This window comes from Schizosaccharomyces osmophilus, chromosome 1, assembly GCF_027921745.1.
Source record: "Schizosaccharomyces osmophilus chromosome 1, complete sequence".
Taxonomy (NCBI): Eukaryota; Fungi; Ascomycota; class Schizosaccharomycetes; order Schizosaccharomycetales; family Schizosaccharomycetaceae; genus Schizosaccharomyces; species Schizosaccharomyces osmophilus.
The window spans coordinates 4,222,154-4,235,735 of NC_079238.1; the positions used below are offsets into that span (position 1 = coordinate 4,222,154).

Here is a 13,582-nt window from a genome sequence, read left to right on the forward strand (position 1 = left end):
GTCAATTTCAAAAATCCGAGTTCAGCATTGTCACTATAGACAAACCGAACTCTTACCAATCTTCTAAACGAAACAAGATAGAAGAGGATCAAAAACGATAGAGATGGTATCTGTGATCGGTTCGCGACACGTAAAAAAAAGAATACTCTTGCCTCACTCACATTGAAGTCATCTCTTTAGCAAACACTCATGCCCTTAGCTTTCATGCACGAAAAAACAAACTGAAGAAATCAACACACTAGAAATGTAGCTGGATTTCTCTTCTCTTCTTTTTTTTTTCTTTTATTATTACTATTATATCTACTTGGTTTATTTACTCTTTTTTGTTTACGTGTTGGACCGTTCTGTCTTAAACGGTCGCATCTTCTAGCATTCGGCTCTTCATATAAGAAATCCGACATGAGAGATATCTTCAGACACCTACGACACTTTAGGCGCGCTTTATGGTTAAAACCCATGTCAGGAAGGCAATCTAATATCAGGTAAGTATGAATTAGAGGCTTTCGTTTACCAGTGTTAGCAAGTTCTTCACTTTGGGTCCAGAAGAAGCGCGTAAAAAACGAACATTCACTCCTCCAACGGTTTCTGAAAATGAAAACAATTCTCAAACAATAAAGAAGCAAGAGAATGTTACAAAAATTCATAAAAACGATGGAATAACCCCTAACGGAGAGAAGCGGACAGCGAACGAGTCAGAGATTCCGAAAGAGGAGGATACAGATGCGACAAACACTGTGGAAGTCAAACGTTATAAGGTCAATGGCCATTCATCAGCTTCATCTTCTTCCTCCCCATCTGCTGCCATTTCTGAGGGAGACACCACTCCATCTGATATTCCTCCTATTGCTGAAACACCACTAGAGTCTACAAAAAAACAGGAAAAGAAAAAGTCTCACGCAACGTTTGCGGACATGGTTTCCACTTTCACGAAAATTGAGAAAACTTCAAAACGTTTGGAGATCATTGATATTATGGGTACTTACTTTTTTTCAATGCTGCGTAACCATCCTGAGGATTTACTTACTTCGGTCTATTTGAGTATTAATAAGGTATTGTACAGTACCAACTGTTTCATTGAATATATACTAATTAGAAAATTAGCTGGGTCCAGATTATTCAGGAATTGAACTTGGCATTGGTGAAAGTATCATCATGAAAGCTGTTGCCGAGTCGACTGGCCAAACCCTTCAACAAATTAAGCAAGCGTTTCATAAAGTGGGAGATTTGGGCCTTGTTGCACAGGCATCCCGCCAAAACCAGCCAACAATGTTTCAACCAGCTGCTCTGACTCTACCTTTTCTATTTGATTCTCTAAAGTCGATTGCGCAAATGTCTGGAAATCAATCACAAAATCGAAAAATCGGTTTGATCAAGCGATTGCTGAGCTCTTGTCAAGGTGCCGAGCCAAAATACCTTATCAGAGCCCTTGAAGGAAAGTTACGTCTCCAATTAGCAGAGAAAACCATTCTTGTTTCCCTGGCCAATGCCTGTGCACAGTACCATGCTGATAAAAAACAAGTTCAACTATCCCAATCGGACCGCGTCCACGCTGAACAGACTCTTCGCGACGTTTATTCTCAACTACCTTCATACGACATTATTGTACCTCAACTGATTGAACATGGAGTCGAGAACCTACGAGAAACTTGTAAGCTCACCCCTGGGGTTCCTACAAAGCCCATGCTTGCAAAACCTACCAAACAGTTTTCCGAAGTTTTGGATACTTTCGACCAAGCCACTTTTACTTGCGAATATAAATACGACGGAGAGCGTGCTCAAGTTCATTATACTGATGACGGAAAATTCTACGTATTCTCTCGAAATTCCGAAGACATGTCTGTCCGTTATCCCGATATCATGGCGTCTGTGAGCAAATGGAGAAAACCAGAAGCTAAAAACTTTATCCTCGACTGCGAAGCTATTGCTTGGGATAAGGAAGAAAACAGAATTTTACCCTTTCAAAAATTGGCAACCCGTAAAAGAAAAGACGTAAAGTTGGAAGAAATCAAAGTTCGAGCTGGTCTTTTTGCTTTTGATATTCTCTATCTAAACGGTCATTCTTTGCTAGATGCTCCGTTTTCAGAGCGTCGAAAGCACTTATATTCAATGTTTCAACCAGCTACAGGAGAGTTTGATTTTGCCAAGCACAGTGATCAACAATCTGTTGAGTCAATTCAGGAATTTCTTGAAGAATCTGTTAAAGATTCTTGTGAAGGTCTTATGGTCAAAATGCTTGAAGGACCAGAATCTCGTTATGAACCGTCCAAACGATCTCGGCATTGGTTGAAGATTAAGAAAGATTACCTTTCAGGTGTTGGCGACTCACTTGATTTGATCGTTATTGGTGCTTATCATGGAAGAGGTAAGAGAACTTCTGTATATGGTGCTTTTCTTTTGGGTTGCTATGACCCTGATTCAGAGACTGTCCAAACAGTTTGCAAATTAGGTACTGGGTTTTCAGAAGAGCAATTGGAACATTTCCACCGCCAATTGAGCCAAATAGTCGTTCCAAAAAAGAAAGATTTGTATTCTCATAGTGAGGCTCCTCCTCATCAGCCTGACGTTTGGTTTGAGCCAAAGTATTTGTGGGAGGTTCTGACTGCCGATTTATCACTTTCCCCTGTCTATAAAGCTGCCATTGGTTATGTTCAAGAGGATAAAGGAATTAGTCTTCGGTTCCCTCGATTTGTTCGAGTGCGCGAAGACAAAAATTGGGAGGACGCTACAACTAGCGAACAGGTTTCTGAGTTTTACCGCTCTCAGATAGTACATAGTCAGACTTCAGCACGTGCATCATCGCCTAATGTGGAAGACTATTAAAGAGAAGTTGCTAGCTTTTCCAATAACAGCCTAAAATAGGTCAGCATAGAAATTCGGAGATGGTTTTTTATAAAGACGCTTATTATGTATTATGGAACTGGATTTCTAAGTATAGTATTTACCTTTTAATGAATATTCCTTTAATTGTTCTTGCTTATAGTGTACAGTTATGTCTTACTTCAGACGTCTACGTATGAAATGAATAATTGTGATATTTTTCTTTTTCCATTAATTCATTCTTTTCAGTCTAAATATTAAAACTTTTTTAATTTTAAACCTCCTAGTTATACATTATTAGTAATACCTCTCGTTCAACTCAAATCTCACCTTGTCACTATTACCTAAAGTCTATGGTTCACTTTACGAAATAGAAATTGCGACTATAAACTGGGATAGAACACCAGTCAGTAAGATGGAAAACCGAACAGAATGGCCATTGAAGCATGTACAGCCTCCTAAGGTTCCATTTCGACATCAATTGTCAAAGTCCGTTGCTGATGCACCTTCTCTCCGTGTTCAGTGGTTTTATGCGATAGATCGGCCAGTCAAAAAGTCAAAAACCGGAATTTTAGAAACAAAAAAATCAAAGAATTTTAAACCGTTTTCTGTCGAAGACTCTGACCGAATTGAAGCTGCTTACCAAAACACCGAAGACTTGGATGATCAGTCGGACACGATAAGGGTAAATGAGGATTATTTATATGCTGTGAATGTAATTTCAAGAGAATTGTTTCCAATATATTGGGATGGGCCTGTCTTTCGTATTCTACGAGGAACCTGGTTCTATACTCGAGGCGACAAATTATATCCATGCGAGGAAAATTTGGCATTGCAAATTGAGGAAGGATACTTAAACATATGTCCTCATCGTGAAAAAGTAGGAGAAAAAGTAGAAGAAAAAGTTGATAACAGTATGTCAACTCAGGCCAAAACTTGGGCTTTACTTGGAAAATACACTGGAGCATTTATTGAATATTCTGGAGAAAGAAGTGCAAGGATGCATTTTGGAGGGTTTTATCGTAACGTATCGACAAAGTTTTTTACCAAAATGTCTTATTCTGCTAATCATCGAAGTGATAAACTAATCCGAGGATACGATGCATCTTCCTCCGTGACCGCGACACCAGATATCAAATCTACTGCGAATTCTACAGTAGATGATTTAAGCTCCTCTAGCACATTAATAAACGATTCATCTGAACCAAACGAGTTACTTTCACCTTCTCTGACCGAATCGGCATCAGAAATTCCCATTTCGACAGATGCTGCACACATAAAGTCTACACCTGATCGTGAAATTAATCACCTTATTTTATGTTGCCATGGTATCGGCCAAAAGATGGGCGAGCGCGTGGAAACGGTGAACTTTGTACGAGACATTAATGAGTTTCGGAAAACATTAAAGAAGACATTTAATGCTTCGCCAGATTTGCAAGCTTTATATCCTAATTTTAAAGGTGGCGGGAATGGGATTCAATGCTTACCATTATTATGGCGCCAGGATATTCATTTTGGCATGGCACGTGACAGTAAATCGGAGTTTAACGAAGAAGATGAATCTGACTGTTTTGATGTTTCAAAAGATCTTGCTCTCGATGATTTGAGTGAGGATCCTAATCCCAGCTTAGAAAGCATTAATATACCAACTGTTGTGGGCTTGAGAAGCATTATTTCCGATGTTTTGTTAGATGTCTTACTATACTGTCAACCAAAATACAGGGAGAAAATTTTAGTTGCTGTTGTTAAACGTCTTAACCGTCTTTATCGACTTTACCTTAAGCATAATCCCACATTTCGGGGCCAGGTTTCTTTGCTAGGTCATTCTTTAGGTGCCTTGATTTTATTTGACATAGTCCGTTTTCAAGGAAACATAAGATATCCTCGGCTTCAGCTTGATTTTCCTGTTAACAATTTTTTTACACTTGGCAGTCCTCTTGGTCTCTTTCAGATGTTAAACGGAAAGCGGATTGCAGGCCCAACACCTCGCAATGCTATTGCGAGAAGTGTCAGCTGTTCAGAAAATCACGCTGACTCAGCAGTTTCTGTTCTCCGCTGCAATAATTTTTACAATATATTTCATCCAACTGATCCCATTAGCTATCGCGTTGAACCTCTTATAGTGAAAAAGATGACACGCTTAAAGCCTCAGAGTATTCCGCACTTTAGACCTCAGAGTGATGACAATAGTTCAGGAGTTGGTCACAGACTTGCGGACGGTGCATTGAATGTACTATCTGGATTGCGTTCTGGTATCGCAAATACTTTGATTTTAAAATCCCTAAGTTATGCATCAGTCTTTAATGAAGCCACCGCCAACCAAAAAGAACAGGATGTTGGAGAAAGCAATCAAGCATATCAAATTGATGAAAGAATGTACCGTTTAAACAAAACGGGTCGTGTTGATTTTATGTTACAAGAAGGATCCTTAGACACATCCTATAGTTACGTTTCTGCGATGAACGCGCATTCGAATTATTGGAAAAATGCCGATTTGGCCCATTTTATATTAACCCAACTACTATAATTTATTCACCTGCTACGATAACGTATCAATATTCAGAGCTTATGATATATCTGGGATTTTTGGCAAAATTTATTTAATAACGAAGCATTGCTCGATGCCTACGAGTTACCCTAGTTAACGAAATGTGCTTTTAGTATAATATCTATTTTAATATATTTATTTGATCTTTTAATTAAGAAATCTCCAATTTTTTTTTTTTTTTTTTTTTTTTTTTTTGTATCAGTCAACTGTACCTTCTCTTTGTCCTAAAACAATGTTAATTCCTGTTATCTGACAGCTGTTAGCGTCTTTCAAAAACCGGCTTCCTTTCCATTGATCGCGCGTTTAGCATTAACCAACTACTACCACTACTTTGAATTGTCAAGGCCGATGGCCGTTGATTAAACATACATTACGAAACCAAGTCATATTTGTTAAAGCTTTACCTATCTAAGCTCCTTAACATAAAAACATTGCCATAATTAAAGAAGACCAGAGGACATACTGATTTCTTAACAATATTTCTTTTATTAGGTTCTTTTAGCTTTTGTAATGGACATAAAAGGAATTCCTCTTACAACATTCGCGACTACGTTCGATAGTCCGAAAGAGGACCTCGATCCGTTGAGTGCTTACCCATCTTCAAACAAGAAGCTGAAAGACGAACGATTGGGCTTAAATGAGGTGCCTATTGAGGCTACTGACTCGAACATGGATGTCTCCTCAGGCGGAAACAATCCGGTGGATGAAGTTACAGCTGAAGGTTTCCATGAAGAGAAGATTAGCAGTTGGATTTGGATACTTTCAACAGTTGCTGGTATTTCGGGTATATTATTTGGATATGACACTGGTGTAATTTCAGGTGCTTTGGCAGTTATAGGTTCGGATTTGGGAAAGGAACTGAGCTCTAAACAACGAGAACTTATTACGTCCGCAACTCCATTCGCAGCTTTGTTATCTGGCATCACATCTGGTTGGCTTGCAGATTTGTTGGGTAGAAAGCGCTTGCTTATGTATGCCGATGGTATATTTGTTTTAGGGTCTATTATAATGGCAGTATCAAAGAACATAGCTACTTTGGTAGCTGGTCGTTTTATCGTTGGATGGGGCATTGGATTGGCGTCCTTAATTGTTCCTATGTATATCACAGAATTGGCACCAGCTCACATGCGTGGACGACTTGTTATTATTTACGTTGTTTTTATCACGGGAGGGCAATTGGTCGCTTATGCGTTGAACGCTGCTTTTGAAAATGTAAATCAGGGTTGGCGTATCATGATGGGATTAGGTGCTATACCAGCTCTATGTCAACTCGTTCCACTCTTCTGGACACCAGAGTCTCCCCGGTACCTGTTAAAGCAAAATCATGTCGAAAAGGTATACAAGATTATGTCGCGAATCCATCCAGGTGCCAAGCCAGGTGAGATTGCTTACAAGGTCACTTTAATTCAGGAAGGCATGAATTTTGGTACTTTGGAAGGAAACCAATTTCAGAGATTAAAGTACTCATTTAAACGTCTTTTTTCAGTGCCTTCCAATCGACGATCATTGTTTATTGCATGTTTCCTTCAAGCCTTTCAGCAGTTTTCTGGTACAAACGCCATACAATATTTTTCGGCAATAATTTTTAAAAGCGTCGGCTTCAAAAATTCCATCCAAATCAGTGTTGTCGTTGGTGCAACCAACTTTTTATTTACGATCCTTGCATTCATGTTAATTGATCGAATTGGTAGAAGACGGATATTATTGTGCAGTGCTACTACGATGATAATTTCTCTTTCAGTTTGTGCGATTTCATATCATTTTCTGGAGCTTAAAAAGACTGCATGGAAATACGTTATATTAGGTTCCATTATTAGCTTTTTGGCTAGTTATGCTTTTGGCATTGGTAACATACCTTGGCAGCAAGCAGAATTGTTTCCGATGGAAGTTCGTGCTTTGGGGACTGGTTTCTCTACGGCTGTAAATTGGTCTGGAAATTTAATTGTCAGTGCAACGTTTTTGACGATGATGGAGTCTATCACATCAGTTGGTACTTTTGGTTTGTTTGCTGGATTTTGCTTCGCTGGTTTAGTCGTTTGTTTTTTCACATATCCGGAGTTAGCAGGTATGTCTATTGAGCATATTTCCATACTATTGGAGAAAGGATTCTGGAACGCCGTCAAAGAGCGAAACAGCAAAAGGAAGAGTAACATTAAAGATACTTACTAATTTTTATCATGTGTTTATATGTTGTTTTTACGTTGTCAATTGAAGTCATAAATGGTACAGATTTTATTAGTTTAAGCGTTATGGACTAATATATATGTTGTTATAGCATAATATCTTTTTATAAAGTAATTAAACAAAGGAAAAGGCCACGTGTGATTATAATTCGTGTGTGAAAACCCTTTTAAAATTAACTATGTCAGCGTTTGTTCTATAGAGGTTAGTAAAAGAGTGTATATTTTAACTTACTTGGACCATCACCGCCTTGAGGCGTTTTCCAATTGATGCCTTGAAGGGGATCTTTGATGTCGCAAGTCTAAATTTCATCGTTAGTAAAAATACAGTAGATGTAGAGACTTACTTTGCAATGAACACAGTTTTGAGAATTTATAACGAAACGCTTTCCGGTAGGAAGCGTCTCATCGTCAACGTATTCATAGACACCAGCAGGACAGAAACGATTTTCAACACCTTTGTACATTCGGTAAGCATCTTGTCGGTCATTTGGCCGAGAATCAAACAGATGACAAGGCTGATTCTCGGCATGCATAGTACCTGAACGAGCGACAGATGTCGGAGTATCGAATGATAGGACATTGTCAGGTTTCGGATAGTTGATAGGTTTGTATGAAGAGGCACTGGCAGTGACTGCAGCATCACCCTTTTTATGGCTAAACGTCCAAGGCACTTTACCTTTAAACAAGTATGAATCTAAAGCCGAATATACCATGCCACCGTAGTTTCCTAAGAAGGGAAACGCGTGAAATGATGGTCGCATATTTCGTACGGAATACAGTTCTTTAAAGACAAAAGAATTTTTAAGATTTTCTTCGTAAGCATCAATCGTGAGCGGTTTATTAACATCGCCGGTATTAAAAGCCTCAACGATTGCATCAGCAGCGACCATACCAGACTTCATTGCTGTGTGAGTTCCTTTAATCTTGGCAACATTAACAAATCCCGCACTGCAACCGATTAAGGCACCACCTGGAAATACTAACTTGGGAATAGATTGGTAACCTCCCTCGTTCAAGCTACGAGCGGCGTATTCCAAACATGTTCCACCTTTAAGAACTTTAGCGAAAAAGGGGTTTTGCTTCATTCTTTGAAATTCAGCAGCTGGAGACACATATGGATTGGGATAATCTAAGCCAACAACCAATCCCACAGACACGTAGTTATCTCCGAATTGGTACATGAATCCACCACCATAAGTATCATTTCGTAACGGCCAACCAAGAGTGTGGGCAACCTCACCATTCCTAAAATTTTCGTCGGGTACACGCCATACTTCCTTTATACCTAAGCCATATGTCTGAGGCTCACTATTCTTCTGAAGATCAAAGCGTTGAATAACCGATTTGGATAAAGATCCACGGGCACCTTCAGCAAATAGGGTAATGGGGGCATGAAAGGCCATTCCTCTCTCAAAATTATCCTTTTGTAATCCCTTGCTGTCGACACCGAAATCGTTTGTAGCTACACCGCGCACAGATCCATCTTCATTATATAAAACCTCTGAAGCAGCGAAGGAAGGATACAATTCAACATCTAATTCTTCAGCTTTGGTAGCTAGCCATTTGGTTAATTCCGCTAGGCTCATAATGTAATTTCCTTTGTTACTTATAACCGGAGGAACAGGTATAGGGAATTGCATACCAGGAATTAGAAACTTCATGGTATCTGATGAAACAGGCGTACAATGGCGGGGAGGTTCATTCTTCCAGTCCGGAATGAGCTCATCAAGGGCAGTTGGCTGAATAACCGCGCCTGAAACGCTGTGATTACCAGGCTCGGCGGCTTTTTCCAGTACAATAACCCGAATTTCTTTACCGGCTTTGGCGGCTTCTTGCTTAATACGAATTGCTGCACCTAAACCGGCTGGTCCAGCACCGACGATACAAACATCCACGTCCTCAGCCTCTCTTTCGAGAGACTGAATTTTCTTCAAGTTATCCATTAGTTCATTGCTTTGAACAAATCGGCTATGAGAAAAGCGCCGAACTTGAATCCGTTTCATAGGTGTAAAACATTGCGCTTTTATTTTAGGAAGAGCAAACAGAAGCGAAGATCTCTTCAGACTTAGTTTACAGAAAGCATACCTTGGAGTTTTTAGTGGCCCACCCAATGTTCTAACCACGTTGCTCATGCTGTACTAAATCCTTTTCCGAGATCAAGAATTTCAAGAAAAAAATCACCAATGTTATAAAAAATGGAGCAATAAATGTTTTTAGAGTATCGAGGCTTTTTAATCCAAAATATAAATATATTTTAAACCAACCAGAATAAATTAAGAGTTACCGAGATGATAATACAATCAAACCTGTCAGTTAACCAGGTTTATAGGGGAAACTGATCAAATTTTCTTCCTTGTAGTTCTTTCGTTTGAACACTCAATAATTAGGCAGAAGTGAAGTTCAAGCTAAGTTAATTCATTGTAAATAAACTTACAACGAATACTTATACAGATGTCGCATCTATATAACCTAATCCAATAGCAGTGAGTACAATTTCCTTACATTACATTGACGCGAGATTATACTATATATTCATATCGTATAAAAGCAATTATAAAGTTCATTAATACAATATCATATTAAGTTTAAGAACCACGGAGTATATACAAGTTTTTCTTAATGAACAGGTACTATAGTCTCAAAGGTGAAAGTATAAACACCCGCTTTCTCTCATTATAATTTCCGTTTATAATGTTCAAGTTGAATGCGCATTCTTTCTCATACATAGGCAAAATGCATTTCTATTTAGTTACTCCAAGTATACTCTTCAATGTGATGCTTTATTTTATTTCCTTCTTTTCTTGTAACTAGCATACATTACCTTAAACATAATATGTTCAACGTTTTACATCTAAAAAAGTTAGTATTCTTCTAAATGGCCGATTATATCTCTTCAAATGATGGTCCATAATGATAATCGCCAGTATGATCCAATTTAAAAAATCGTTATAAAAGAGAATGAATGAAAGACAAAATTACGATCATAGATTAAATGCTTCATAACAACATCACCTCCTATCTTGAGATGATACCAAACAGCACAACATAAATATACAAAGATGTAGCCACCCTACATCTTTCTTTTTAAACAGTCTGCACAAAATTAGATGGGAATAATCCTCTCTTGGGATTCATGATATTGATAACCTCACCATCCCACCATCCATCTTCCTGTGTGCGGAGTACCATCAAGGTGTCTCCTTTTTGGAAACTTATTTCTTCGGGTATTTGAGCTTTATAATCATAAAGAGCTATAACGTAACCTAGAATAGATTCTCCTTCGGCTGTAAATGAAGCTCTAGGTTCAGCTTTAGAATAACCGCTTCTTATTGATGAAGCGGGAGATCGTGAGCGAGCTGTAGGGGTACGATCCAAGGTTTGCCTTGATGTTCTTCCTCCTAAAGAATTATATCTCATGTCCATTCCCGAGGAAGGCCTTGAGTGCGAAATGTTCGCACTCGACCTATTTAGAGGATTCGGAGAAGTAGAGCGCTGCATATTCATAATTGAAGAAGATCTTCGATTATGTCCTAATGGATTCGGGGAAACGGATCGCTGTAAAGAAAGCTGAGATGGTGGACGATTAGAAAGCGAAGAAGTAGGTCGGGAACCTTGTCCGGATAATGAGTGTCCACGGCTTCTACTTACAGGATTTGCTTCCTGTTGCCTCATACTTAAAGATGAAGGAGAGCGTTCTGGCACGCCGTTTCTCACAGCAGAGCTTCTTCTCGATAGCATGGGCGATGGTGATCTATTCAAATTGCTTCTGTTATGACGAAGTGAATCTTTCAGGGGAACATCACCTCGCTTTTCACCAAAAACGCGCTTAGTTTGATTTGCAAAAGTGTTGCTCATGCGTTGCATCTGGGCAGAAGTATGAGCAGCTGGAGGGGCTCCTAACGAGCTTCTTTTAGCCAAGCCATCCATATCAGTAGAAGATTGATTACGCGAACCAGAACCAAGCATGCTTACTCGATTATTAGATGAAACAGGTTTAGGCGCTGCATTGTTATCACTTGCGGTGGAAGTAGACTGACGTCTCTTTACTGACATGCTCAAATGAGCCATTGCATCAGCAATGGGATCGCTACTTTTGTCCTCAGTACCCTTTGGTTGTTCAGGAACATCACCGACCTTCAACATATTTGGTCCCACATTCAATACCACATTTGCCCTGGGGTCTATCTCATCCATCTCATCTGAATGACTCGAGCCAACTGCTGGGGATGCTGGCTCCTTCAAAAATTCTTTGGTTGGAGAATTACTACGGCTTCGCATACTAGAGAATGTAGACCCAACAAATGGAGAAGTGGGGCGACCCATACGTTCCATAATTGACTTCCGTTTGATGGATCCCATACTACTTTGAGAACCTTGTCCATGACGAGAAAATGATAGTCTTGATGCTCTGTTATTTAGAGAAGGAGGCGGGAAGTCTTGTCCGAGGATGGCTTCATCTAGGTCATTTTTTGAATGTCTATCTTCACCGGTTGGTTCACTTTGCTTAGTAGGAACAATTAAGGGCGAAGATGGTTCACCAAGTTCAAACTTGTTTGTTTCCACTTCAGTGGTTTGTTTGGGAATAGTACTAAAAGAAGATATCGAAGGAGATTCTCTAAACTCGGCGCCTCTTTGATAATCATTCTTTATTTCAGGAACGTTGAATGAAATATCAGGCGATAAAGAACTTTCAAAATTCATAGGCTGCATTTGACCAGCATAAGGAGAAGTAGGAGGTGAAGGAATCTCAGATGAGAATGAGTCAGTTTTCTTGATCCTAGGAGACGAAACAGGTTGAGAAGCAGATAACGAAGCAGAAGAAGCAGCCCTTGAAGTACTATGGTAAATGCTAGGAGCTTTAGAAGCAATCTGATTAAGGTCGACCTGTATTCCGTGCTCCTTAAAGTAGTTGTGTTCTTCTGGAAAAGATGGTGTCTTTGTACCGGTTGCTTCCTTTTGAATGAGTAAAGTAATATCATCAGCCACATTTGTTTTTTCCAAAGTAAGTCGAATTCTTTCACAGGCTTCATCATCTTTGACGCAGGCAGTCGAAATAACGTTAGCGTATGACCACATATTTGTTTTCAGAAACTCAAGCCGATACTCTTCAATGTGCTGAAAAGCATCGCAAATTTCAGTCCATCTATCAACCCACTCTTGAGTAACTGTTCGTAGGAGATTGTTTGTTTCACGATATTCTTTTTCAGTCCTCTGAACAGTCAATGCGGCTTGACGCACTTTAAGATTATGCTTGTCCAATTCTCTGCCAGTGAACTTCGAAGTTAATTTTAAGTATGAATTCAGTTTGTTAGCACTGTACTCATACGCGTCATACTTTTCGGAAAGGTCAATTTCCAAAGCAGTCTTTTGTTGATATAGTTCTTCAATGGCATCTGTAGCTAGTGATTTCTGTTGTTGGGTTTGAGAAATATATGCATTTACTTTTTCAAGTAGCTCTTTTTCAATTTGATTAGAGACATCATTATGAGCTTGGGACATGCTACTAGTCTCCGTTTTCAAGGATTCCATATTGTGATAGGTAGTCCCATATTCTGCAAGCCTTGGGGTTTCCGAGACTAGTTCCTTTAATTTTGAAGCATATTCTCTTTCGATAGCAGCTCTGCATATGTTAATAACCTTTATCTACACTTTCAATTTTTAGAAATCCTTGAAGATATCTACACCGAAGAAACCAATGTGAAATTATAAGTAAGTGCTTCAAATCCCAAGCAACCCAATCTTGTTCACAGTATTGCGTTTTGTATGCCAACAGGAATAGATCGACAATGACTTGTTACCGTACCTTCTGGAATAGAATCTGCTAAACACATCCAACGTTGAAAGTGAACTTTTCGTTCGAGACATGAGGGCATCCATGCCCGCATCTTCAGATCCCTAATCACAAAGGTTATTAGAGTTGCATTTCTAGAGGATAATATACACAACATACCCAAAAGTTTTCACGAAACTTCGTTGGTGATTTCGTTATGTAAGGAGCGCTTTCACTCCCATTTGCAGCAATATCTGCCATTCT

General features: G+C 39.2%; 5 protein-coding genes across 5 annotated transcripts; 3 read left to right on the plus strand and 2 right to left on the minus strand.

Moving 5' to 3' along the window:
• Positions 1–399: 399 nt before the first annotated feature.
• On the plus strand, positions 400–2,820 carry cdc17 (ATP-dependent DNA replication ligase Cdc17; the record flags this gene model as incomplete). Its single annotated transcript, XM_056180717.1, has 3 exons — positions 400–482; positions 521–1,049; positions 1,102–2,820. The coding sequence occupies 3 exons, from the start codon at positions 400–402 to the stop codon at positions 2,818–2,820; spliced, it is 2,331 nt and encodes a 776-aa protein (XP_056035265.1).
• A 412-nt stretch (positions 2,821–3,232) lies between these two features.
• SOMG_01925 (mitochondrial DDHD family phospholipase) lies at positions 3,233–5,344 on the plus strand (the record flags this gene model as incomplete). The annotated part of the gene is made up of 1 exon (XM_056180718.1): positions 3,233–5,344. One exon carries the CDS (start codon positions 3,233–3,235, stop codon positions 5,342–5,344), a length of 2,112 nt encoding a protein of 703 aa, XP_056035264.1.
• Positions 5,345–5,875: 531 nt separating this feature from the next.
• Positions 5,876–7,534, plus strand: itr2 (myo-inositol transmembrane transporter; the record flags this gene model as incomplete). Its single annotated transcript, XM_056180719.1, has 1 exon — positions 5,876–7,534. One exon carries the CDS (start codon positions 5,876–5,878, stop codon positions 7,532–7,534), a length of 1,659 nt encoding a protein of 552 aa, XP_056035267.1.
• A 191-nt stretch (positions 7,535–7,725) lies between these two features.
• Positions 7,726–9,680, minus strand: SOMG_01927 (mitochondrial electron transfer flavoprotein-ubiquinone oxidoreductase Cir2; the record flags this gene model as incomplete). Its single annotated transcript, XM_056180720.1, has 3 exons — positions 7,726–7,742; positions 7,781–7,847; positions 7,893–9,680. The coding sequence occupies 3 exons, from the start codon at positions 9,678–9,680 to the stop codon at positions 7,726–7,728; spliced, it is 1,872 nt and encodes a 623-aa protein (XP_056035266.1).
• Positions 9,681–10,632: 952 nt separating this feature from the next.
• On the minus strand, positions 10,633–13,579 carry cdc15 (F-BAR domain protein Cdc15; the record flags this gene model as incomplete). Its single annotated transcript, XM_056180721.1, has 3 exons — positions 10,633–13,168; positions 13,352–13,443; positions 13,499–13,579. The coding sequence occupies 3 exons, from the start codon at positions 13,577–13,579 to the stop codon at positions 10,633–10,635; spliced, it is 2,709 nt and encodes a 902-aa protein (XP_056035259.1).
• Between the last annotated feature and the right edge of the window lie 3 nt (positions 13,580–13,582).